The sequence below is a fragment of the Schistocerca piceifrons genome, chromosome 2 (assembly GCF_021461385.2).
Source record: "Schistocerca piceifrons isolate TAMUIC-IGC-003096 chromosome 2, iqSchPice1.1, whole genome shotgun sequence".
Taxonomy (NCBI): domain Eukaryota; kingdom Metazoa; phylum Arthropoda; class Insecta; order Orthoptera; family Acrididae; genus Schistocerca; species Schistocerca piceifrons.
The window spans coordinates 448816937-448844898 of NC_060139.1; the positions used below are offsets into that span (position 1 = coordinate 448816937).

The 27962-nt window shown below is 44.4% G+C and overlaps 1 protein-coding gene across 1 annotated transcript in view; it reads right to left on the reverse strand.

Moving 5' to 3' along the window:
• Positions 1-4706: 4706 nt before the first annotated feature.
• The window catches only part of LOC124777047 (SET domain-containing protein SmydA-8-like), a 267705-nt gene continuing 244449 nt past the window's right edge, over positions 4707-27962 (reverse strand). Inside the window, exon 7 of the mRNA XM_047252314.1 lies at positions 4707-5506. Within this exon, the coding sequence (XP_047108270.1) occupies positions 5348-5506 (159 nt within the window). The 3' untranslated portion in view covers positions 4707-5347. The remainder of the gene's footprint in view (positions 5507-27962) is intronic.

The following is a 27962-nucleotide window of genomic DNA, read 5'->3' on the forward strand; positions in this document are numbered from 1 at the left end:
TTTGCGCACCAGCATGATTTGGAAGAGAAATAACGTAATTTTAATGCGATATTTACAGTGTGCTGTAGCAAATTAGCACATGATAACTGGCCACCACTGGTAATGTTTGAAATCTAAAACAACAATAACACATGACAAGACGGCAGTGAAACCAAAATACGTTTTGTGATACCCAATTTTTAGCAATGAATAATAAGATAATAACAATGAAATGTTGGAGAAAGGTATAATAAAGAAAATTTTAGGTCTAATATGGACAACAGAAACCTAGGTATTAGAAGACCGTAAGACAAGAACATAAGACATATAAAAAGATAAAGGAAACGATAAGAAGTAAACGTTTAATATTCATCGTACAGAATGGGTGACAAGAGGCAAACGAAACAAAATTTTAAGTGTCTCTTGGATAAGAATTTAACAATCAGGAACTGCGACGTTAAGAATGACCTAGAGAAAAGAAGCATGGAACACCGAAGAAAAGTATCTGCACGAAGTAACGTTGCGCAATAAAATTGTTAAAACTACATGGGCTGCAGAGTAGGAACTGTAAGACAACATGAATGAGGTAATTTGAGGGAAAAAGCTAAATACAGAGAAAAATTTCAAGATCACTGGAGACAAAGAAAACAACAAATGAAAATTAACTTAGCACATGTCCTTGTAATGGCTATAATGGAAAAAAACACCAGATGCGCATTAATGCATATTATTTTGATGAAATACTATAGCATAAATAACCTACCCTAAATTTAAAGAGCAGATATGTATATCACCCTACCGTAACAGTTTCTCTGAGACGACATTACAAATGTGATGGCCGATGTAGAATACAATAGAAATATAGGCAATTAATGATATAAAAAATTAAGCCCACCTAAACCTATGTAGGCGTAATGAAAGTGGTGTGTCCATCACAGTTACTTATTTCAATGTCCACCTAACCTACCACTATGTGATGAATCGCTTGCTTTGCCTCTAATGACCTGCTTCTGCAGTGAAAATCTGCCCTTCCGCGGGCAGGAAGATACCCAGACGCGTCCGCTATAGAAGACGTGTGGGACCAGTTTGGATGTCAACAGTATCCCATTGCTAACATCCAGGATATCAAGGGCCAGTTACAAAAGTTGTAGGCCAGCTCTCCTCAGAAGAGAATACAAAGGCTTTGTGACACCTTTCCCAACTGAATCAATTCGTGCATCCAGGCCAAACGGCTGCATAGTCATAGTGATAACTGGGCTCAAACTAGCATGTTCTTTGTAAATTGCGGTCGATATTGTAATCACTGAAATAGTGATACATATCCTCTCAATCCGTGAAGTTTCATCTCGTTTCCTACTCCCTTTCTAGCTGCTTCACTCTTTTGTAGGCAGTGTGACAGCTTCACCAATGGATTTCTACGAAATCCATTGGGAATGGATTGGTGGTATTGTAACTAGGCTGTTTAGGTTTGTATGTTGGTAACGCCACGTAGCGCTCTGTATGAAAATCACTGACTGTGCTGTGTGCAGCTGGTTTGCATTGTTGGAATATTTGTTATTGTAGTGTTGGGCAGTTGGATGTGAACAGCACGTAGCGTTGCCCAGTTGGAGGTGGGCCGCCAGCAGTGGTGGATGTGGGGAGAGAGATGGCGGAATTTTGAGAGCGGACGATCTGGACGTGTGTCCGTCAGAAAAAGGAAATTTGTAAGACTGGATGTCATGAACTGATATATATATATATATATATATATATATATATATATATATATATATATATATATATATATATATGCCTATCAGTAGTTAGTGCCTTTAGTAGTTAGAATCTCTTATTTAGCTGGCAGTATTGGCGCACGCTGTATTGCAGTAGTTTGAGCAACGAAGATTTTTGCGAGGTAAGTGATTCATGAAAGGTGTAGGTTATTGTTAGCCAGGGCCATTCTTTTGTAGGGATTATTGAAAGTCAGATTGCGTTGCGCAAAAAAAAAATAAAAAATAAAAAAAAAAGAATTTTTGTGTATCAGTTTACTGTTGATCAGAATAAGTAAAGAGCGAAATGACTGAGTGCGTACAGTATTGCTCAGCTGTCTGAAAGCCAAATAACGTAGATGTTACTAGCACAGTCATTCTTAATTTTTCTAAGGGTATGTTTCAGTATTAAGTGGATAGTTCCTGTGAATTATTATGGGTGGAGGTTACACTAAACAACCGAACTAGGTTAATAATTGGCTCCTTTTACCGACCTCCCGACTCAGCAGCATTAGTGGCAGAACAACTGAGAGAAAATTTGGAATACATTTCACATAAATTTTCTCAGCATGTTATAGTCTTAGGTGGAGATTTCAATTTACCAGATATAGACTGGGACACTCAGATGTTTAGGACGGGTGGTAGGGACAGAGCATCGAGTGACATTATACTGAGTGCACTATCCGAAAATTACCTCGAGCAATTAAACAGAGAACCGACTCGTGGAGATAACATATTGGACCTACTGATAACAAACAGACCCGAACTTTTCGAATCTGTATGTACAGAACAGGGAATCAGTGATCATAAGGCCGTTGCAGCATCCCTGAATATGGAAGTTAATAGGAATATAAAAAAAGGGAGGAAGGTTTATCTGTTTAGCAAGAGTAATAGGAGGCAGATTTCAGACTACCTAACAGATCAAAACGAAAATTTCTGTTCCGACACTGACAATGTTGAGTGTTTATGGAAAAAGTTCAAGGCAATCGTAAAATGCGTTTTAGACAGGTACGTGCCGAGTAAAACTGTGAGGGACGGGAAAAACCCACCGTGGTACAACAACAAAGTTAGGAAACTACTGCGAAAGCAAAGAGAGCTCCACTCCAAGTTTAAACGCAGCCAAAACCTCTCAGACAAACAGAAGCTAAACGATGTCAAAGTTAGCGTAAGGAGGGCTATGCGTGAAGCGTTCATTGAATTCGAAAGTAAAATTCTATGTACCGACTTGACAGAAAATCCTAGGAAGTTCTGGTCTTACGTTAAATCAGTAAGTGGCTCGAAACAGCATATCCAGACACTACGGGATGATGATGGCATTGAAACAGAGGATGACACGCGTAAAGCTGAAATACTAAACACCTTTTTCCAAAGCTGTTTCACAGAGGAAGACCGCACTGCAGTTCCTTCTCTAAATCCTCGCACAAACGAAAAAATGGCTGACATCGAAATAAGTGTCCAAGGAATAGAAAAGCAACTGGAATCACTCAATAGAGGAAAGTCCACTGGACCTGACGGGATACCAATTCGATTCTACACAGAGTACGCGAAAGAACTTGCCCCCCTTCTAACAGCCGTGTACCGCAAGTCTCTAGAGGAACGGAGGGTTCCAAATGATTGGAAAAGAGCACAGATAGTCCCAGTCTTCAAGAAGGGTCGTCGAGCAGATGCGCAAAACTATAGACCTATATCTCTTACGTCGATCTCTTGTAGAATTTTAGAACATGTTTTTTGCTCGCGTATCATGTCATTTCTGGAAACCCAGAATCTACTATGTAGGAATCAACATGGATTCCGGAAACAGCGATCGTGTGAGACCCAACTCGCCTTATTTGTTCATGAGACCCAGAAAATATTAGATACAGGCTCCCAGGTAGATGCTATTTTTCTTGACTTCCGGAAGGCGTTCGATACAGTTCCGCACTATCGCCTGATAAACAAAGTAAGAGCCTACGGAATATCAGACCAGCTGTGTGGCTGGATTGAAGAGTTTCTAGCAAACAGAACACAGCATGTTGTTATCAATGGAGAGACGTCTACAGACGTTAAAGTAACCTCTGGCGTGCCACAGGGGAGTGTTATGGGGCCATTGCTTTTCACAATATATATAAATGACCTAGTAGATAGTGTCGGAAGTTCCATGCGGCTTTTCGCGGATGATGCTGTAGTATACAGAGAAGTTGCTGCATTAGAAAATTGTAGCGAAATACAGGAAGATCTGCAGCGGATAGGCACTTGGTGCAGGGAGTGGCAACTGACCCTTAACATAGACAAATGTAATGTATTGCGAATACATAGAAAGAAGGATCCTTTATTGTATGATTATATGATAGCGGAACAAACACTGGTAGCAGTTACTTCTGTAAAATATCTGGGAGTATGCGTACGGAACGATTTGAAGTGGAATGATCATATAAAACTAATTGTTGGTAAGGCGGGTACCAGGTTGAGATTCATTGGGAGAGTGCTTAGAAAATGTAGTCCATCAACAAAGGAGGTGGCTTACAAAACACTCGTTCGACCTATACTTGAGTATTGCTCATCAGTGTGGGATCCGTACCAGGTCGGGTTGACGGAGGAGATAGAGAAGATCCAAAGAAGAGCGGCACGTTTCGTCACTGGGTTATTTGGTAACCGTGATAGCGTTACGAAGATGTTTAATAAACTCAAGTGGCAGACTCTGCAAGAGAGGCGCTCTGCATCGCGGTGTAGCTTGCTCGCCAGGTTTCGAGAGGGTGCGTTTCTGGATGAGGTATCGAATATATTGCTTCCCCCTACTTATACTTCCCGAGGAGATCACGAATGTAAAATTAGAGAGATTAGAGCGCGCACGGAGGCTTTCAGACAGTCGTTCTTCCCGCGAACCATACGCGACTGGAACAGGAAAGGGAGGTAATGACAGTGGCACGTAAAGTGCCCTCCGCCACACACCGTTGGGTGGCTTGCGGAGTATCAATGTAGATGTAGATGTAGATGTAAACCAATGCATTGGAAGAGCCTCCTCTAGAAGCATAAGTGGACCCATCGCTGACAAGTGAAGGTTATGTGAGACCTGCAGGCGCGGACAGGCAAGCTAATGCTGAAGGCGGCAGCTCGCGAAAAGCAATAAATCCGGGTTCACGTTACACTCTGGCACAGATTTCCAGTTGTCGCAGTATAGCCCTCACTTATAATTCTAACATTATACAGCGTCGTACGAAACTGTTAAGATATGTGGCCTGGCGTAAGTTGTCCTGTACGTTTGTATTTGGTTACGTCTGCAAGTCCTCAACGTCAGGTAAAGCGTGACACGGAAGATCCGACAGTAGGATGGCGACTAGCAAACATACCGATGAGGATTTTAGGACGCAGCTCGCAAGGCATTTCCACCAGGCAACAAATGTGGTACTTAACAGCGATGCAACTCATCTGTGACGTGATTGCTGGCGGGTCAGGTTGACTCCCGCAGCTTGGATCTCAAGCGAAAGCACTGTAGCTGGTGAAGAGCGTGATGGCGTGTGATCACTGCCGTCACGTATCTAAACTGAACCAAAGTATCGGGCTGAGGAGGGTCAGTGGGGTTGGGAGCAGGCTCATAGAGTGGTGCAGATCTGGCGCCGGCCGTGAGGTGCGTGGACGCGACCTCAGATGAGGCCACCGGCCAGCGTGCAGTGGAGGCGCTGCGTGGCGATGTCCACGTCGCGCAGGGCCTCCCTGGCGTGCTCGGCGATCTTGCCCTCTGGCAGCACCTCCGGCTCGTAGCGCAGCAGGTCCAGCGCCTCCACCAGCAGCTCGCGGGACTCCTGGAACGTACACACTCCAGTTACAGCGGGTAATCCTGCAGGTATGTGCCGTTGTTGAATGACAGCAATTGCAGAAACGCTTCGACAAAATTTCACCTAGTGAGTGGCAGCTCAAAAGGACGCAACCAGAGACATAAACGAATCGTTAATTTGTTAGTGTAGCGAAGTGCAGGCTAGTGGCCTTGCAGCACTGGTAACACCCGTTCCTGTCAGATCACCGAAGTTAAGGGCTGTCGGACTTGGGTAGCACTTGGGTGGGTGACCGTCCAGGTCTGCCGAGCGATGTTGACTAATGGGATGCACTCATCCCTTGTAATACCAACTGAAGAGCCAGTTGACTGAGAAGTAACGGCTCCGGTCGCAGAAACTAACAACGGCCGTGGATGTGCCGACCACATGCCCCTCCATATCGGCATCCAATGACGCCTATAGCCTGAGGATGACACGACGGTCGGTCGGTGCTGTTGACCTTCAAGGCCTGATTGGGCGCAGTTCAGCTGAGCGAGGTGTCGGAGGGGGGAGGTGGGAGCTGGGGAGGGAGAAGACGAGGATAAAAATTGTAGGAGGAGACCAGGGATTGCCTACAGAAATAATGCCGAAGTGGATTACGTTGCTAGATTTACGCAGAGGTGAAGTGACTTGCGCAGACTAGGCTAGCGTGCAGGACAACATCTGGTCAGTTTTCGGACTGATGACCACGACAACAACAGCATCTTGCAGCCTTCCATCTGCAACCAGTTAACAGCTTCCAGAAACGGATCGATTACTGGTTCCCAGCAGGACGTAGAAAACACCGAAACAAGCGAAATACTTCGCATTACTGTACCAATATTTTCTTCCTGTTTTACGTGGTTAAGAACATCGTTTTGAATTCTGATTGATTTTTGTTTCTAAACAATTTATACATACTTCCTTTAACAAATATGGGCTCACATTTAACAAAGAATTTTTTCTACACATAAAACTCAATGAGAAGTTATTACACTATGCTTCAGTACACCGCCTTTGTATAATACGCGATTTCATGACTTCTCACAACAGCGCGCGATACACTAGAAGCTCTGTACGTTTTATAGGCTCACGAACTCGTCGAAGAAACTGTGGAACTGACTGCATAGTTCAGCGACCTGGCTACGTAAGAAGACACCACTTTGAGGCCACCTGTTGTACCGACAAGACAGGATTGATGCTAATTTGTTTGAAACTACCGAAATAATTAGAGTCGGACGGAAATGACAGTAACAAGAATTGAAAGTAAGGTGAATGGCGAAAACTTGCTTTAGTAATATTGAATCCTGCTCGATTAAAAATGTTATTGGGTCTAGCGTGGAACTTTTTATTTACTCGATACGTACGATCCGCTAATACACCCACACAAGCACTCCGTCTTCAGGCCACAAGTGGCCCATCGGGACCATTCGACCGCCGTATCATTCTCAGCTGAGGATGCGGATAGGAGGGGCGTGTGGTCAGCACACCACTCTCCCACGATCCACTAACAGTAATTTTTAATAGTTACTTAGTGTTAACATCGTTGTTAGGGCTCAAGTTTGCCTCTCGCACACCACAGAAGACCGTTTAATTTGGTTTGTCCACTTAGCTCTGAAAAATAACCTAGTGATCCGAAAATCGTGTGTTCCTGAAATACCGCGATAACATGACATCTCGTGCGTTGGACAGACTATAAGAATTGATGAATAAAAGTGTGTGACACCCAAATAAAAGTTTTTGTGAATGTTCGCAAATAATATTTGTTGTTTTTACAGTCCAGAATTATACTCCAGTGACACCCAGGATTGCACCACAGCACTAGGTGATCAGTCAGCAATGCACAGCTGCTGCCTTTACTTTTATAAAGACCACGTCATTGCTAGCGTAGACCTTGATAGTGCTGCTGATGCAATAATACAAATACACTGGTGTCCATAATTAAAGCAACAAACGGAAGCAAGGTTGTGTTTATTTTGCCACAAAACAGTATAAACAGGTGACAGTAAAGTAGGAACAATGTAGAGAATACAAAACGTAAACAATTGCTATATGCGTAACTGTAGACAAAAATGTTCTTCGTTTTTTCCAACTTAACGGATTTGCTCACAAATTCCGACAACTGGTTAATGTGCTTAGTATGAGTTGTGTCCACCTCTGGTAGCAATACAGGACTGACAACGACGGACCATGCTGTGAATGATAGCATCAATGTCATGTTGAGGCAATAAAGACCATTCTTCCTGGAAAGCTGCTCACAAGTCTTGGAGAGTGGTTGGTGAATGCTGACGTGATGAAGCCCGTGTCTCTCGTGCATGCCAGACGTGCTGTATGGGATTCAAATCGGGAGAGCGAGCAGGACACGCCATGCGTGTAAATTCTTCAGTTTCCAACAAAACATCAACCACCTGTGCTCTACGAAGTCGAGCGTTATCGTCCATTAATACGAAGTCTGCGTCCACGCCACCTTGCAACAACCCCACATTAGGTTCCAGGATCTCGTCACTATATAGCTGACAGCAGCTAAACCTTGCCGATTCAACCATGCAATTTCACGAAGAGGTCTTCGAGCGGACAACATAATCCCTCCTCACACCATTAGGGTGATCTCGGTCTCTTTCCACGATGTTTGGGTTCCGAAATAGTGTTCCACGTTCCCTCCAGATGCGAATGAGTCGAGAATCACTCTCCAGACCAAATCGGGACTCATCTGTGAATAGAAGATTGGCCAACTCTTCGACTGTCTAGATGGCATGTTGACGACTCCAATCTGGACGTTCCCTTCTGTAAAGACGCATCAGAGGTACACATACAGCAGGTCTCTAACAATAAAGGCCACTCTGCCAAAATCTTCTGTACACCGTTTGTCTCGATACAGCACGTCCAGTGGATGCTGCGAGGTCAGATGCCAGGTGCCATGCACAACTAGGTGGTACTGTCGTGCCCTTACATCCAAATAGTGGCCCTCTCTTCCTGCTATCGCACATGGTCGGCCTTGCCCTGGTCTTTGGGGTACTGTTTGGGTCTCTATAAATTGTGCAACATCCAAGATACAAAAGAACCATGCATATTAAGTCATCCAGCCTCATCAGTTTCCGACTGTCCTGCTTCCATTCTTCTTTTGGTCCTCCACCGCAGAGAGTCTGTTAGACGTCTTCTTCGTGCCATGATGTACCGTCGGTGACTGTATACACAGCGATTGTGGATATGGGACTACCAGGAAAACACTACCCCGATTAGCAGGTGCCCTGACGTCATCGTTGACGTGGTTGCCCGTTGACATGCCATTTTCCGTGCATAAAACGATTGTACGATTATACGCTGAATTAGATACAAGACGGGGAAACAGCGGTTGTTTCATTAATTTTGGACACCAGTGCAATCTTCCTCGAGTGGAACATACTGCGTTCTGTCAGTCACAGATCCGTAATCAAACTCATGGACTGGACGTTAAGCCATTAGATGCATAAGAGTCATGCGTACTGATCGTTACCTTCATAAATATACTAACCACCGCCCCACATAAAAACGAAGTGTTATTAACAGGTTGGTGGACAGGGCTAGCAAAATTTGTGAACCATTTTATTTACAAGACGAGATTAACCACCTATGGTCGACCTTTAAGGAGAATGGCTATTCTAACAAGGAGATACATCGTGCTCTTCGCGCTATGGATAGGAGCAGTTTCAACGAGAACAACAGCCGTCCAACCGGAAAGTTTTTCATCCGTTTATTAATTACATTACAGACCGCATTAAAAAGTATTGGGCAAGTATGGGGATCAAATTGTTTTCAGACCCACAAAGAAGATAAAAGAATATTTTACAACGGAAAAAAATAAACAGCATCCACTGGCTACACCAGATGTATGTAAAATTCCCTGTAGTTTTGGACTAGTACATGTATGCACCACGAAAAGGAGTGTTAATGCCCGTTTAGTTGAACTTAAGAGTAACTGCAGTCTGGGACATTTGCCGTAGAAGATCATGTTTCCCCGAGAAGGTAATAGTGAGATAATATTCAGCAAGACAAACTTCATGTCGAAAACATACCACAATCATCGGCAGAGAGGTTATTGAGATTTATAAACACCGTAAAAATGTCAACAGGAAAGAGAAAAGTGTCAAATTAGATAAAATATGAAGGTCGACTTTGCACCGACAGAATGACGATCGATTACTTTCGGTCGAGAATTTCGGCATTATCAGAGATAGTCTCGTAGCCGGCGTCGCGTGGTGCACTACGGTACCCTCTACACTGCCTACGCATTCAGCACTCAATCGAGTTCTGATTGCAGTTCGCAGCTCTCCCACAGCCGGAGAGGAAACGTCAGGGGAAAGTTTTACGTATCGATCACCAGCTGTCAGCCAGCAAGTTTCAAGTGAAATTAAATGAGGAACTGTGCGCAGTGGACGTTGGGAGTCGAGTACTACGCAAAAAGCCATTAGTCACAGCCGCGCTTAAAGCTGCGCAACCTCAGTGCGCCAAACGAAAACAGAAACTGGACGGCAGCTCTCTGCTGCATCGTATGAGATGCGCAAGGCATAGAGTGCACAGACGTCCCTGTGAGGCACGTAGCTCGCAGCGTGTGTAGGGCTTGTTCGGGCCGGAGGTGGTTCCTTGGTGCTTCTCAGGTATTTTCTATACCATGACTTTGGACCAGTCAGTCAGGTTACTGTGAGTGAATGCGAACCAGGACATTCAATTCAGCATACTCGGTGATGAAGTGCTGTCCTTTCTCCCACATGTTCATGATCAGTTTGTTGTGGACACTATCTTTTTCAAAGATGACTACAGTCATATTCACAGGAGTTCACATTTACGTTCCTGGGATGACAAACACTCAGGCAGCCTGTCGAAAGTCAACTGGCCCGCTAAATTATCCGACCTTAATCCCATAGAAAATATCGGGAACTACACTGGATGACGAAAAGGTGAAACACGAAGAGAAAGAGAGGAGGAAACGGAATGAAACTTCACGGGTTGAGAGAATACCAGTATGCCATGTCATTTCACTGATCACAAAATAGTTCAAAATTTATGAAGAAATTGGCAGTATGAGCCCAACTATGAGTCTGAGACTGACCCACAAGTCGCTGTATACTTTCGACCAGCCAGGAAGCTGGCCGACAACAGTTGTTGTGACTGGTCGTTGACGTCCTGGATACTAGCACTGGGACGAGGGGACAGATTTTTGGATATTGATGGGCACGGCAGCACCTCTGCACCACACAGGCAATTCATCAAGGAATGTGCCAAGTACAGACGAGCACTGTACTATTGAAAAATGGCAGCACGATACTGTCGCATGAGAGATTACACATAACGACGGAAGATGTGCGGGAAGTGCCGTAGCGCCGTCAGAGTTCTTTCAGTCACTACCAGGTGTATTTAGAAGCCATACCCGATGGCTGCCCATACCGTGACAACAGGAGTAACACCGTTGTGCCTCTCCAAAACATTGGGAGAATGGGAGCTCTCCCCTGGTCGCTGCTGTACTCGGAGACAATGAACACCTTGGCTAATGCAGACGCGCGAACCACCGTTGAGCGCAACACGACGCCGTTCATCAGCAGTTCATGCTTCCCGATCACCGCACCCTTCCAAACCCAGCAGTTTGTGCTGTAGTGTACCCAGCAGCCTACGCACGGAACGGCAGATTTCCTAGTCTGGCGGCTGCCAGCCTCCGAACATCGGTGAGGGGTGATACCGAAGTTGCAGGCAGTCCCTCTTTTGTTCTCAAATGAGAGGCGCAGATATGAAGAGGTTGCGATTTGCCTGGTGTGCAACACGGCGACACTCCCCATCTGGTGATCACATGTTCTCGACCGCGACCTTGAGGACGGGTATGCCTGCCCTCGGGCTGCCATGCAGACCAACATAGCGCTACTGTCACATCCGAATTCTCCACAAATCTCGGTATTGCAAGGTTCGACTTTCCTGCCAAATGGTGACCTGCTATGACGCCCTTTCAACCCTGCCAGCTGCTGAGACGATATCACACACGAGTACGCAGCATTTCTCGTCCTTCTCAGTGATCACTGAACTCTGACGCTGTTTACGCTCTATATGTATGCTACCAGGTCTGGTAATAACTCTAAACACGAACAACACTAACGCACCCTGGTTGCAGTGATTACGTAGGCTTTCCCAGCGTAATAAGTCATGAAAGTCTCTTCGGGTTTGCTGCCGGATCCTAAAATCAACTTGACTCGTTATTTCGGCTATCCAACTGGTCGCCGTCTTCAGGAAAATGCTACTTCTGCTGATGGGTCCCGCTGAGAACTGACGCCAGGTTGCAAATCGACGTCCTATACAGGCCACCGTTCAGTACACGGCGCATGCGCCGCCCATCACGGTTTCTGCCCACAAAACAGGGAGGTGGCGCCGCCCTTAGTGAAACATTGCTGGCAACGATATATCACAATCAAGGCCGCACCGAAGAACGTTCAGTTTTGATGCGAGATAGTACAGGATTCCACGTGTTGCTAAGAGGAAACCCATTGTCTCTGTTGATTAAGTTATCAGCCAACCTAACCTCTTTATAGACACTCTTCCAAATACCGCAAATGTTGGCAACTACAACAGTTTCCTCAAATTTCATTTTGTGTCCCTCACTTAGGCAGTGTTCTGCTACCGCCGATTTTTCCGGGTGTTGTAGCCTCGTATGACGGCGATGTTCCACACACCTGTCATGCACTGTGCGAATAGAACGGCCAACGTATGCTTTCCCACATTGACACGGAATTTTGTACACCCCGGGTTTATTTGGGGCTTAGGAAACCTAAATGAGGGACACAAAATGGAATTTGAGGAAACTTGTGGTTGCCAACATTTCCGGTTTTTGGAAGAGTGTCTATAAAGAGGCGATTGAACTTAGGTTGGCTGATAATTTAATTAACAGAGACAATGGGTTTCCTCTTAGCAAAACGTGGAATCCTGTATTATCTCGCATCAAAACTGAACGTTCTTCGGTGCGGCCTTGAGTGCGATATATCGTTGCCAGCAGTGTTTCACTTAGGGCGGCGCCACCTCCCTGTTCTGGAAGGCAGAAGCCGTGATGGGCGGCGCATGCGCCGTGTACTGAATGGTGGCCTATATAGGACGTCGATTTGCAACCTGGCGTCAGTTCTCAGCGGGACCCATCAGCAGAAGCAGCATTTTCCTGAAGATGGCGACCAGTTGGATCGCCGAAATATCGAGTCAAGTAGATTTTAGGATCCAGCAGCAAACCCGAAGAGACTTTCACCCTGGTTGCAGTTCTGTCTGAGACACAGAATTGCAACACTAATGACTGACATAGCTATAATGCAGTGACGCAAGTACCAACTTAGATTGACATCTGATCATCTCTTCTGGGTGCTTTACTACTTCTTGTTAACTAGTCTAGTTCGAACGGCGGGTGAGATAAAGCAATCAGCGCTCTTGCTGGATGTAATCTTTAATAAGTGCCTTTAGCTGGAGATGGCACACCAGAACGAACTTACTCCGTCTCTGAACTGTTAACATTATAAAAGAAGAGAAGGTGTTGCACAGAATGATTGTGTTGTCTCTTCTGGGGGACTATTAGGTGTACAACTTTGCTTCCACCGTTACCGACAGGTGGTGACAACGGTAAGTAGCGGTCGAAAGAAACAGATAACAGACCTCAGGCAGTTTGCTTGGACCTCACTCAACATAACCTCATTCAAACATTAGTCGATTAGTACCTGCACCATAAAGTTGTTCTTGATTGAAAATGTCAGTTTACGAGCCTAATTCTCGTCATTTGCGGGAGGTGTTGCTGTTTTGTTTCAATATGAAGAAAACAGCGGGTGAGTATCATAGAATGCTCTCAGATGCGTGTGGTTTCAACGCTATTAGTGAAAGAACGTGTCGTGAGTGGTTTCAACGCTTCAATAACGCTGATTTTAATGTCGTAGACCGGCATAGTGGTGGAAGAGAGAATTTTTTAGAAGATACAGAATTGGAGACATTGATGAGTGAAGACTGGCGTCAAAGTCAAGAAGAATTGGCACGATTATTGGGAGTGACACAGCAAGCCATTTCAAAACGTGCCATGGCTATGGGCATGATTCAGAAAGGAGGAACTTGGGTCCCGTGTGAGCTGAAACCAAGAGACGTTGAACGGTGTTTGTTTGTTTGTGAACAGTTTCTTCAGAGGCAAAAGCGGAAGGGATTTCTGCATCGCATTGTGAACGGGGACGAAAAATGGATTCGTTACGATAACCCTAAACGCAAAAAATCGTGGGGATATCCCGGCCATGCTTCCACGTCGACGGCCAAATCGAATATTCACGGCTCCAATATCATGCTCTGCATTTGGTGGGACCAGCTCGGCGTCGTGTACTGTGAGGTGTTAAAACCAAGTGAAACAACCACAGGTGTTCGTTATCGAACGCAATTAATGCGTTTGTGCATTAAACGACAAACGGCCATAATACAACGAGAGGCACGACAAAGTGATTTTGCAGCACGATAACGCTCGACCCCACGTACGTTCTGACGTACTTGGAAAGGTTAAAATGGGAAGTCCTACCACACCCGCCGTATCCTCCAGACATTTCTCCCTCTGACTATCACCTGTTTAGATCAATGGCTCATGGCCTGGCTACCAACACTTCCGATCTCACGAAGAAGTCGCTAATTAGATCGATTCGTGGATCGCTTCAAAAGATAAACAGGTTTTTCGACTGGAGATTCATACACTGCCCAAAATATGGGAGAAAGTAGTGGTCAGCGATGAAAAATACTTTGGATGATACATGTGTAACTAATTTGTTTCATTAAAGCCTCAAATGTTGTGGAAAAAACGGCGGAAACAAAGTTGTACACCTTGTGACTTTTTGTGCGATGTGTTCATCGCCAACAGACGTCACAGTTTTTAAACATACACTTAAAGTTACTGGAAACGATAGACTTATCCATAACATTTCTCATAATGCTATATCGATGCGCAGTTTGTGAGTATGCCCCCTTGCTTTCTGTTGTGGTGGTAAACTTCATCCGTGTAAGAAGTACGCTACCGAGGCCACAACGCTTTAGTTTCTCGAACCAAGTGGGAAGTGGAGGAGACGGAGCAGCGACCGCGCCCGCGGCGCCGCGGTGGCTGGGGCGGCCGCGTCACGGGGAAACACGGGCAGCCAGCCAGCCGCTCGGCGCGACACGCCCCGCCACAGCACAGCAGGGGCGGCCTCTCTTGACGCGCCCCGCCGATCGATAAATAATTAATCCAGCGCGGCGGCCCAGCCTGCCGTCTGCTATCCCGAGCCGCACAAACGGCAATACTTTACTAAAGCTGCGCCGCCATCCACAGGTAGCCCGGGAAACACTTGGCTGCAGTTGTCTAATTGAATATGCTTTTGCCATTTCACCGTTATTTAACACTGAGGTGACAGAAGTCCTGGGATATCTCCTAAAATCGAGTCGGACCTCATTTTGCAGGGCACAGTGCAGCAACTCGACATGACGTGGACTCAACAAGTATTTAGAAGCCTCCTACAAATACAGGGCTATTACAAATGATTGAAGCGATTTCATAAATTCACTGTAGCTCCATTCATTGACATATGGACACGACACACTACAGATACGTAGAAAACTCATAAAGTTTTGTTCGGCTGAAGCCGCACTTCAGGTTTCTGCCGCCAGAGCGCTCGAGAGCGCAGTGAGACAAAATGGCGACAGGAGCCGAGAAAGCGTATGTCGTGCTTGAAATGCACTCACATCAGTCAGTCATAACAGTGCAACGACACTTCAGGACGAAGTTCAACAAAGATCCACCAACTGCTAACTCCATCCGGCGATGGTATGCGCAGTTTAAAGCTTCTGGATGCCTCTGTAAGGGGAAATCAACGGATCGGCCTGCAGTGAGCGAAGAAACGGTTGAACGCGTGCGGGCAAGTTTCACGCGTAGCCCGCGGAAGTCGACGACTAAAGCAAGCAGGGAGCTAAACGTACCACAGCCGACGGTTTGGAAAATCTTACGGAAAAGGCTAAAGCAGAAGCCTTACCGTTTACAATTGCTACAAGCCCTGACACCCAATGACAAAGTCAAACGCTTTGAATTTTCGGCGCGGTTGCAACAGCTCATGGAAGAAGATGCGTTCAGTGCGAAACTTGTTTTCAGTGATGAAACAACATTTTTTCTTAATGGTGAAGTGAACAGACACAATGTGCGAATCTGGGCGGTAGAGAATTCTCACGTATTCGTGCAGCAAATTCGCAATTCACCAAAAGTTAACGTGTTTTGTGCGATCTCACGGTTTAAAGTTTACGGCCCTTTTTTCTTCTGCGAAAAAAACGTTACAGGACACGTGTATCTGGACATGCTGGAAAATTGGCTCATGCCACAACTGGAGACCGACAGCGCCGACGTCATCTTTCAACAGGATGGTGCTCCACCACACTACTACCATCATGATGTTCAGCATTTCTTAAACAGGAGATTGGAAAACCGATGGCTCGGTCGTGGTGGAGATCATGATCAGCAACTCATGTCATGGCCTCCACGCTCTCCCGACTTAACCCCATGCGATTTCTTTCTGTGGGGTTATGCGAAAGATTCAGTGTTTAAACCTCCTCTACCAAGAAACGTGCCAGAACTGCGAGCTCGCATCAACGATGCTTTCGAACTCATTGATGGGGACATGCTGCGCCGAGTGTGGGAGGAACTTGATTATCGGCTTGATGTCTGCCGAATCACTAAAGGGGCACATATCGAACATTTGTGAATGCCTAAAAAAAGTTTTTGAGTTTTTGTATGTGTGTGCAAAGCATTGTGAAAATATCTCAAATAATAAAGTTATTGTAGAGCTGTGAAATCGCTTCAATTATTTGTAATAACCCTGTATATTGAGTCATGCTGCCTCTATATCCGTCCATAATTACCAAAGCGTTGCCGGTGCAGGATTTTGTGCACGTAGTGACCTCTCGATTATGTCCCGTAATTGTTCGATGATATCAAGTCGGGCAACCTGGGTAGCCAAATCATTCGCTCGAATTATGCCAAACGTTCTTCAAACTGTGGCCCCATGAAATCCATGAATGACTAGAGATGGTTTCCAGTTAGCAGAACGTAACCGTCTCCAGTCAACAACCGGTTACTTGGACCACAGGACCCAAACATTCCATGTAAACACAGACAACAGCATTGCAGCCTGCGTCCATGGCTTCGTGCAGTCTGCACCACACTTGGACCCTGTCATCAGCTCTTATCGTCTGAATGAAATCGAGACTCATCCGATTAGACTACCGTTTTCCAGTAGCCTAAGATCCAACCGGTAGGGTCAAGAGCACAGGAGCAGTACAGCAGGCGATGTTGTGCTGTTAGCAAATGCACTCGGGTCGGTCGTCTGCTGCCGTAGCTCATTAAATCCACATTTCGCCCCACTGCCCTAGCGGACATGTTCGTCGTACATGCCACATTGATTTCTGCGGTTATTTCACGCAGTGTTATTTGCCTGTTAGCACTGACAACTCTACGCAAACGATGCTCCTCTCCGTCGTTCAATCAACGCCGTCGGCCACTGCGTTGTCTGCGATGAGAGGTAATGGCGGAAATATGGTGTCCTCGGCACACACTCCACACTGTGGATCTCGGGGTATTGAATTTCCTAACGATTTCCGAAATGGAATGTTTCATGAGTCTAGCTCTAACTAGCATTCCGGGTTCAAAGTTTGTTAATTCCTGTTGTACGGCCATATTCACGTCGGGAATGTTTTCGCTGAATCACCTGAGTACAAATCACAGCTCCGACAATGAACTGCCCTTTTATACCTTCTTTACACGATACTTATCGCTATCCTATGACCTTTCAGCTCAGTGTATTTCCCTGTGGCTAGCCGGCCACGGTGGCCGAACGGTTCTAGGCGCTTCAATCTGGACCACGCGACCGCTACGGTCGCAGGTTCGAATCCTGCCTCGGACATGGACGTGTGTGACGTCCTTAGGTTAGTTAGGTTTAAGTAGTTCTAAGTTCTAGGCGACTGATGACCTCAGATGTTAAGTCCCATAGTGCTCAGAGCCATTTGAACCATTTGAACCCTGTGGCTACACTGTCGCAATTTCGGCTTTGGAGTCATTGCCAAGTAAATCATTTTACAATGGCTACAAAGTCGAAACTGCGAAATTATATCTAAAGGGAAACCAAATAACTGCAAAATTCTACGTGATCAGGAGTCCTAATAATGAGAAACTGATAGAGTTTGTAACATGCTACCGGAAGAATTCCCAGCACTCAGAAATACGTTTATTGCCTCCCCGTAAATAGTTACGGGTTGAAACCGATCATCATACTCACATAGCGTCATGCCGACTTTTTGGATATTGATAAATATTATGCCAAAGTACAATTTGAGAATACAGCTTCAAAACTTTTCTTTAATCTTCTATTTCTATCCAGACATGTATGTGTCTTATTAGTAGATTTCTCTTATTTACAGCAAAAATATTATACCGCAATCTCAAGTACACATACATATGGGTCAAACGACAATATTTCATTGGAAACTTCAACACTATAAAGTGATATTTCCACATCAGCATCTTTGTATTCATAACCGTCTCGTGTTAGGTGTACTTTCCTTCAGTTAGTTGGTTGTGTGTTCCATATGTTCACTATAAGCGCTCTGATGTATCAATTGAAGAAAAGACTACAGGAAAATTTATATACAGGGTGTACCATTTATATACAAGTCTTGTAGTACGGGCAGCCACAGATGTTGAAATCGACGGTAAACTGGACTTGAATAAAACTGTGAACAGCTGTTGAGTGATGACTTATTCACGACCGGTTTCGCTGTGCTACAGCAGCATTTTCAGGTGGTCAGTAGTGTCACTCAGACTATAGCGCGTAGACGTTCACAGAACCCAATTCCGTAAAGAGGGGGAGTGGCCAACACATAATAACGGGCAGAGTATCGGGGCGAATAGAGCAGGGTATGAGGGTAAAGCAGTGGAGGCGGTCAACTGACAACCAACTACGGGTGCCTCATCCCCTGTAGTATTCGCCCCGAAGCTCTGCCGGTTATTATGTGTTGGCCGCGTCCCCTCTTTAGCGGACTAGGTTCTGTTATACGGAAGTTGGAGCGTCTCCGTCTGCTAATCTATATGACACTACTGACCACCTGAAAACGCTGCTTTAACCCAGAGAAACCGGTCGTGAATAAATCATAACTTTTCAGCTGCTCGCAGTTTTATTCAAGTTTAGTTTACCATGTACCATTATTCTTGACCACCCTACATAATTTTATCTCCAAAAGTAAAATAAAAAATACACTAAATAAAAGTTGTTCAGCGCCTAGCGAGGCATGCAGGTATAATAATCAGGATGATGGCCTTTCTTGTGATTTTGTTCCTTACGAATATATGAACAGCAGTACTTTTTTTAGGATTCCGTACCCCGTACCTCACTCGGTAAAAACGTATCCCTTATAGGATCACTTTGTTGTCCCTTCTGTCCGTCAGTCTGTATGTCTGTCAAATTTCTATGTCGAAGCAGTTAAAAGAGACAGTAATTTATGTCACATATTTTGATATCTTGCCAGCACCGATACATATAACAGGCCAAAATCGTCGAAATTCTCGATTTCTAGGATGGATGAACTGTATATAATTGAGTTTTTACGGAACCCTCGGTGCCGTGGCCCTAGTGGCGCTTATCCGGATTTTTATTCACCAGTTCACCGCCTCTCCTCAAAACACGTTTATAACGTGTGACAGCGTACTATTCACGTAGACATCTTGTTATTAACAACGTAACGCTTAGCTGACTTTGACTTTCGTCTACCATCACACAGTGTAGATATTCGGATAGGATATGTTGACAGATCACTTTAATCTACCTTTTAAAACATTGTCAAAAAAAAAAAAAAATGGCTCTGAGCACTATGGGACTCAACTGCTGTGGTCATCAGTCCCCTAGAACTTAGAACTACTTAAACTTAACTAACCTAAGGACATCACACACATCCATGCCCGAGGCAGGATTCGAAGCTGCGACCGTAGCAGCAGCGCGGCTCCGGACTGGAGCGCCTAGAACCGCACGGCCACCGCGGCCGGCAAAACATTGTCAGAGCAGGTTATCAATGAGCTTTGTAGCTGTGTATTTCATTCCCTTCTGTGCCGACGTCGTGTTAACTGTTGGGAAGTACACAACATTTTTCCTTCTATTATTGTATTTGTGAATAAACTTTCAGTTTCTGACTGCGCTGAAGTGTTAACAGCAAATTTCAGATGCCTGCAAGATGTATGTATGTGAACAGAACATATAATTAGTTCATTAATTTCATGGTTTATGGATCATTTATACGATTAATAGTAGTGATGTGGACTAATCATATCACATTCGTAATACGCATCATGTTGAGTAGACTCAAGTGTAAGAGAATCATCCGGAAGAATGTGTCGAAGGAAGTGGTTTAAAAATGGCTCTGAGCACTATGGGACTTAACATCTGAGGTCATGAGTCCCCTAGAACTTAGAACTACTTAAACCTAACTAACCTAAGGACGTCACACACGTCCATGTCCGAGGCAGGATTCGAACCTCCGACCGTAGCAGCAGCGCGGTTCCAGACTGAAGCGCCCAGAACCACTCGGCCACACTGGCCGGCGAAGGAAGTGGGATACAAAATTACTGAGGAGTGACGACACACTTTTGAATTTCAGTAAGGATGGGATACTGCGATGTACAGGGTGAACTATATAGGGAAAAAACGTAAATTAGTTACAAACTACGGCATGCACACACTTTATTTAACATTTAAACGTCACTACAGATAGTCGGGTTTAGGTTACGACGTGTTCCATATGCCTGCCGTCATTGGCGATGACGTGGCGCAAACGAATCGCGAAATTCTTCATGAACCGTTGAAGTGTCGCAACATCGATGCTGTCGATGACCCCCTAAATGGCTGTTTTCAGCTCAGCAGTGGTTTTGGGGTTCTTCCTGTACACCTTGTCTTTAATATAGCCCCACAAAAAGGCGTCGCATGTGTTCAGATCCGGAGAACATGGGGGCGAGTGGAGGCCGATGCCAGTGGCCTGTGGGTACCTCAGAGCCAGGATGCGGTCGCCAGAGCTCTCCTCCAGGGTATCAAACACTCTCCTGCTTCGATGGGGTCGAGCTCCCTATGCATGAACCACATCTTGTCGAAATCAGGGTCACTTTGGATAATGGGTATGAAATCATCTTCCAAAACCTTCACGTACCCTTCGGTTGTCAGCGTATCATCAAGGAATGTCGCACAAATTACTCCATGATTGGACACTGAGCATCACACCATCACCCGTTGAGGCCGAAGGAACTGTTGATCGCGAAATGCGGATTCTCAGTCCCCCAAATACACCGATTTTGCTTAGTGACGAACCCATCCAAATGAAAGCGGGCTTGGCCGCTAAACGGCGTGCGCATACTAATCCCCGTCACGCCCCGCTGCCCGTGGAGTTTGAACGTCCTAACGCAAACCGTTCAAAAGTTATGACGATTTTATTTCATATATTTCAGTCATTCTCACCCTGTGACACAGTAGGCAGCTCACTTGAAGAAGAGTTGACATCTCTAAAAGGGGCAGTCACAGATGTTGGACACTCAAACGTACGTACAGAGAAGGTAACTTCGAAGAAAAGTTATGTAACAGAAGAAACACTTCAACTGATCGCCGAAAGAGGGAAGTATAAAAATGCTCAGGCAAAGACAGGAATACAGCGTTATATAATACTTAGGACTGTATCAATGCGGGACAGCCAAGCCCAAAAGCCAACACAGAAAATGAAGAATCGAAAAAGAAATAACCGTTGGAAGTTAAAAGATGGGGTAACATTAAGGGTTCAATAGAAATTCCACTGTTAAACGAAGAGGAAATAGTGTATAGGTGCAAGGCCTCCCCCATATTAACCAAACAAACAAACAAACAGCAAAAGACGCTACTGAGCTGAGTTTTATATATATATATATATATATATATATATATATATATATATATATATATATATATATATATAAACAAAAAAAAACAGTGTCTTAAATGCTAAAGATGAGGCCCAACTTTAACCCATCACCAGAATTACTCCATTTAATCAAGGAGATGAATTTCATTGACGCATGGGAACACAGCAATGGAAATATGCCTTGTCTTGCTGTACATTTATCACGAACAGATCCCCAAGTCGGCGAGAGAGAAATTATGTCTCTAAAACTTGAGGAAACGAACTTTACAAACCGAAATTTGGCCCACTAGTTTCACAAATCATGCAACATATAACAGTACATTAGACATGGAAAAACAAAGAAACCTATCGCGCAAAAGTAACGTGGAAACTGAATGTCGAGTATTTACAAGACGACGAATGCCGCGAACGAGTTAGCCGAACACGGGAAGAATACGAAAGAAAATTCACGTATAATTCTGCAATAACCTGGTGACTCAAATGTGCTAAACCAAAAATACGAAAAATGTTGATGAATTATTTGCGCGAAAAATTTTCTGGTACATCTGAAATAATTTTCAGTTGAATTCAGCTATATACAGGTAAACATTCCGGAGAAGAATATGTCGAAGACAAGCGATAAATATCTTGAACTGAAGGAAAACAAAAGTAAATATGCGATCGAATCAAACTTTTGAGTGACTGGAAAAGCATCTGGAGAAATATGAGTCGTCGGGATGGACCACCAAACTTTAAGGCATCTTGGTATAAAGCAGTTAACAGGAAAGTGTTGACCAACTCAGAACTTTATGACGCCCACCTAGAAAACTCACCATCTTGTCCGTCTTGTTATTAATTGACTGCGAAGAAGACAGATCGTCTGTAAAAAAAGTAGGTTAAATTTGGCAGGTTGTCAGGCAGAAGCCAACGAACATAAGAAGAACAGCTCCCAAACGTATTACATCAGCAAATTTTCTAAGTCCAAATTATGTTCCCTACCCGGTCACAAAACGCAATGCTGTGCACTAGATCAAAGGACATAGAATATACTATATACTCAGAGAAGAAAATAAAAGCAAAACGGATTTCTGGCTATATCTCACTACACAGCAGGACAACCTACTAAAACTAAAAAATATGAAGAAAAGTTCTCAAAATGCTTAAAACTTATAATTACGTAACAAGAAAAAGTAACTCACTAAAATTGACTATGAAAAAAAGAAAATTCAGTAAAAGTTGATTTGGAAAGTTTCAACAGATATCCACAAGTGTGATAATTCATCCACGATGGATACACATTAAAATTCGATGACATTTTACACGCACAGACCACGACGAAATAAACAGAAAGGAGTATTGCCACAGTTATCGGTACGTAAGACTTAAGTGTGACATGATTCACTGTGCATAACAATTCATAAAGTGTTCCTTTTTCGTTCGTATAATACTTCATGTACTTATGTACGGTTATTTTGTTCTGGAAACAAAAGAAACTAGCAGTCATACCACCTGAGAATGCCCAAGGAGTGCTTGGCCGAAAGCTCATGGAATTCTACTTACTTGACGCCGCTGGAAAGCCGAGAACATTTTATTCACTTTAATTAACTGTTCGTACATCTGAAGAAAGGGTACAACATTTCGTCATAACCTGAATACACGAGCTTAGCTCTGTCAGTTACTGAAGACAGAGGAGCCTTTAATTCTTAAGATTGTGTTAAGGAGAGAATACACTACAAGTGGCAGAGTCTATCACAACAATTAACGGAACGGACCATCTCACGCAGAAATGCTAATCTTTGCATATCAAAGGATTTATTTAGCACTCCGTGACAAATATTATCACTCCATCTGAAGGTTTCAGCGAACGTTTCAGCGGTATCGTGGAACTGGGTAGACAGCGACACCCGGGCGCTGGCTGATTGGACTGAACGACAAACTAAGGTTCGTCAAATGGCAAAACACGATCGACTCGAAGCCTGAATGCAAGAAGACATACAAAGAAGACGTACCGTGTTTCATCTCACGGAGAAGAGAAGCAGCTTCGGTGCTAGAGAAAGGTCTGAATTTTGTACGTGTACCAGGGACCATTCCCATCCGACTTGTGATTAGAGGAATAGAAAAGGCTGTTTCGAAACTTTCTAAGGATTTTGCCGAAGAGTTTAGGCGTGACACAGTCAGGTAGCAGTAGCCGACCGAGACAGACGCAGCAACAGATAAGTAAACCGCTTTTGTGACATTTACGTGTTCCTAACCAGGAGAGAATTTTATTATATCATCAGTGTGCTTTAATAGTTTAGTTTCTTGAGTTTCTGCGTGTAAATTTAAAATCTAATACCCACAGTTCTCGCGTTTTCGTTTTCGTCAGAAAGTAAACAGATTTTGTGACATATTAAAAGTTCCTTATCAGGGGCAAATTATTTAGTTTCACCTGGGTGTTTCGATAGTTAGGTTTTTGGATATCAGCGCATTACTAGACACAGTTTGTGCGTTTTCGTCAGGGTTTACAGTGGAGTTGCGCAGCACGTACCGATAGTCCGTTTATCTGCATAGTTTAGTTTTCTACGGACTTTAGTATGGACAGGGACTGCGATTGTTGTGTGCGGATGCGAGCCGAGTTGGTGACACTTCGCTCACAGCTTCAGGCTGTGATGGCTTCTGTTACACAGCCTGGGGCTGCAGTGGATGGGCACCACTGTTGTGGGCCAGCCGTGGGGATCCAACGGACGTCCAGCGCGTCAGAGTCCTCCGATCGGTCCTCACCGGTGGCCAACCCAGTTACTGCTCGCACTGAGGCTGACCCCTCACCTGTGGTCGAGTGGGAGGTCGCCCCGGTGCGAAGCAGGCGGCGAAAGACTTCACAGGCCTCCCCGGTTTGTCTGACAAACAGGTTCCAGGTGCTGTCTGTGGCTGACACTGTCGCTGAGCCAGATGTTGTCGCCAATCCTGTTTCAGATGAAACCACTCAGCCTGCAAGATCCGGACAATCGCAGTGGGTGGGATTTTTGGTAGTTGGGAGGCGCGTTATGGGGCCCCTTAGGGACTTGGTTGACAAGAAGGGTAAGTAAACCAATGTGCAGTCAGTGTGCATACCAGGTGAAATCATTCCAGATGTGGAAAGGGTCCTTCCGGATGCCATGAAGAGCACAGGGTGCAGCCAACTGCAGGTGGTTGCTCACATCGGTACCAATGATGTGTGTCACTTTGGATCTGAAGAGATTCTCTCTGGTTTCGACCAGCTAACAGAAGTGGTAAAGGCTGCCAGTCTTGCTTGCAAGATGAAAGCAGAACTGACCATTTGCAGAATAGTCGACAGGACCGATTACGGACCTCTGGTACAGAACCGAGTGGAGGGTCTGAATCAGAGGCTCAGACGGTTCTCCAACCGTGTAGGCTGCAGATTCCTCCACTTGCGCCAAAGGGTGGTTGGGTGTCGGGTTCCGCTGAATAGATCAGGTGTCCACTATACGCAGGAAGCGGCTACACGGGTAGCAAGGGCTGTGTGGCGTGGACTGGGCAGTTTTTTAGGTTAGAGGGTCTCGGGAAAACACAAGAAGTGCTTCAGTCACAAAGGGAGCAGGCTGAACACAGGAAGAACATAGATACAGAAACATTGTAAACTGTCGTAGCTGTGTTGGGAAAGTACCAGAGCTCCAAGCGCTAATAGAAGGCACTGTTGCTCAAATCGTTATAGGCACTGAAAGCTGGCTAAAGCCGGATATAAGCTCAGCCAAAATTTTTGCGAAGAACCTAACGGTGTTCCGAAAGGATAGACTAAACACGATTGGCGGTGGCGTGTTTGTTGCTGTCAGAAGTTGTTTAACTTGTCGCGAAATTGAAGTAGATACTTCCTGTCAGTTAGTATGAGCAGAGCTCATTGTTGGCAACCGGAATAAAATAATAATTGGATCCTTTTACCGACCTCCCAATTCAGATGATACAGTTGCTGAAAGGTTCAAAGAAAACTTGAGTTTGATTTCAAACACGTACACGACTCGTACGATAATAGTTGGTGTGACTTTAATTTACCCTCGACATGTTGGCGAAAATACATGTTTAATTCCGGAGGTACCCATAAAATATCATCCGAAATTGTGTAAACGCGATCTTTGAAAATTATTTCGAACAGTTAGTTCATGAGCCCAAGCGAATTCTAAACGGTTGTGAAAACACACTTGACCTCTGAGCAACAAATAATCCTGAGTTAATAACGAGCATCAAAACCGATTCAGGGGTTAGTGAACACAGGTTTGTGATAGCGAGACTAAATATTGTAATCCCCAAATCCACGAAAAATAAGCGAAAAATATACCTATTCAAAAGAGCAGATAAAAATTCACTTGACGCCTTCCTAAGAGACAATCTCCACTCATTCCAAATAAATAATATAAGTGTAGACCAGATGTGGCTTGAATTCAAAGAAATAGTATCGGCAGCAATTGAAAGATTTACACCAAATAAATTAACAAACGAAGGAGCTGATCCTCCTTGGAACACAAAACGGGTTAGAAAACAGTTGCAGAAACAACGAAACAAACATGCTAAATTTAAACAGACGCAAAATCCGCAAGATTGGCGATCTTTTACAGAAGCTCGAAATTTATCGCGGACTTCAATGCGAGATGCCTGTAACAGTTTCCACAACGAAATGTTGTCTCGAAACCTGGCACAAAATCCAAAGAGATTCTGGTCGTATGTGAAGTGTGTTAGCAGCAAGAAACAATCAATGCCTCCTTTGCGCGATAGCAATGGAGATACTATCGAAGACAGTGCTGCCAAAACAGAATTACTAAACACAGTCTTCCGAAATGCCTTCGCAAAAGAAGACGAAGTAACTACTCCAGAATTTGAATCAAGAACGGTTGCCAACATGAGTAACGTAGAAGTAAATATCCTCGGAGTAGTGAGGCAACTTAAATCACTTAATAAAAGCAAGTCTTCTGGTCCAGACTGTATACCGATTAAGTTCCTTTCCGAGTATGCTGATGTATTAGATCCATTCTTAACAATCACATACAACTGTTCGCTCGACGAGAGATCCGTACCCAAAGACTGGAAAGTTGCACAGGTTACACTAATATTCAAGAAAGGTAGTAGGAGTAATCCAGTAAATTACAGGCCCAAATCGTTAACGTCGATATGCAGCAGGATTTTAGAACGTATATTGTGTTCGAACATTATGAATTACCTTGAAGGAAATCCAAAGAGATTCTGGTCCTATGTGAAGTATGTTAGCGGCAAGAAACAATCAATGCCTTCTTCGCGCGATAGCAATGGAGATACTATAGAAGACAGTGCTGCCAAAGCTGAGTTGCTAAACACAGTCAACATGGGTTTAGAAAACATCGTTCCTGTGAAACACAACTAGCTCTTTATTCACATGAACTGTTGAGTGCCATTGACAAGGGATTTCAGATCGATTCCGTATTCCTGGATTTCCGAAAGGCTTTTGACACTGTACCACACAAGTGGCTCGTAGTAAAATTGCGTGCTTATGGAATATCGTCTCAGTTATGTGACTGGATTTGCGATTTCCTGTCAGAGAGGAAGCAGTTCGTAGTAATTGACGGAAAGTCATCGAGTGAAACAGAAGTGATTTCTGGCCTTCCCCATGGTAGTGTTATAGGCTCTTTGCTGTTCCGTATCTATATAAACGATTTGGGAGACAGCCGTCTTCGGGTGTTTGCAGATGACGCTGTCGTTTATCGACTAATAAAGTCATCAGAAGATCAAAACAAACTGCAAAACGATTTAGAAAAAATATCTGAATAATGCGAAAAGTGGCAGTTGACCCTGAATGACGAAAAGTGTGAGGTCATCCACATGAGTGCTAAAAGGAACTCGTTAAACTTTGGTTACACGATAAATCAGTCTAATCTAAAAGCCGTAAATTCAACTAAATACCTAGGTATTACAATTACGAACAACTTAAATTGGAAGGAACACATAGAAAATGTTGTGGGGAAGGCTAACCAAAGACTGCGTTTTATTGGCAGGACACATAGAAAATGTAGCAGACCTACTAAGGAGTCTGCCTACACTACGCTTATCCGTCCTCTTTTAGAATACTGCTGCGCGGTTTGGGATCCTTACCAGATAGGGCTGACGGAGTACATCGAAAAAGTTCAAAGAAAGGCAACACGTTTTGTATTATCGCGAAATATGGGAGAGAGTGACACAGAAATGATACAAGATTTAGGATGGACATCATTAAAAGAAAGACATCTTTCGTTGCGACGGAATATTCTCATGAAATTCCAAACATCAACATTCTCCTCCGAATGTGAAAATATTTTGATGACACCGACCTACATAGGGAGGAACTATCACCACGAGAAATTAAGGGAAATCAGAGCTCGTACGGAAAGATATAGGTGTCCATTCTTTCCGTGCCCTATACGAAATTGGAATAATAGAGAATTGTGAGGGTGGTTAGATGAACCCTCTGCCAGGCACTTAAATGTGATTTGCAGAGTATCCATGTAGATGTACATGTAGACACATGCCGCATGTTGACTCCAGCTCCACCTAAGAAGTCCAA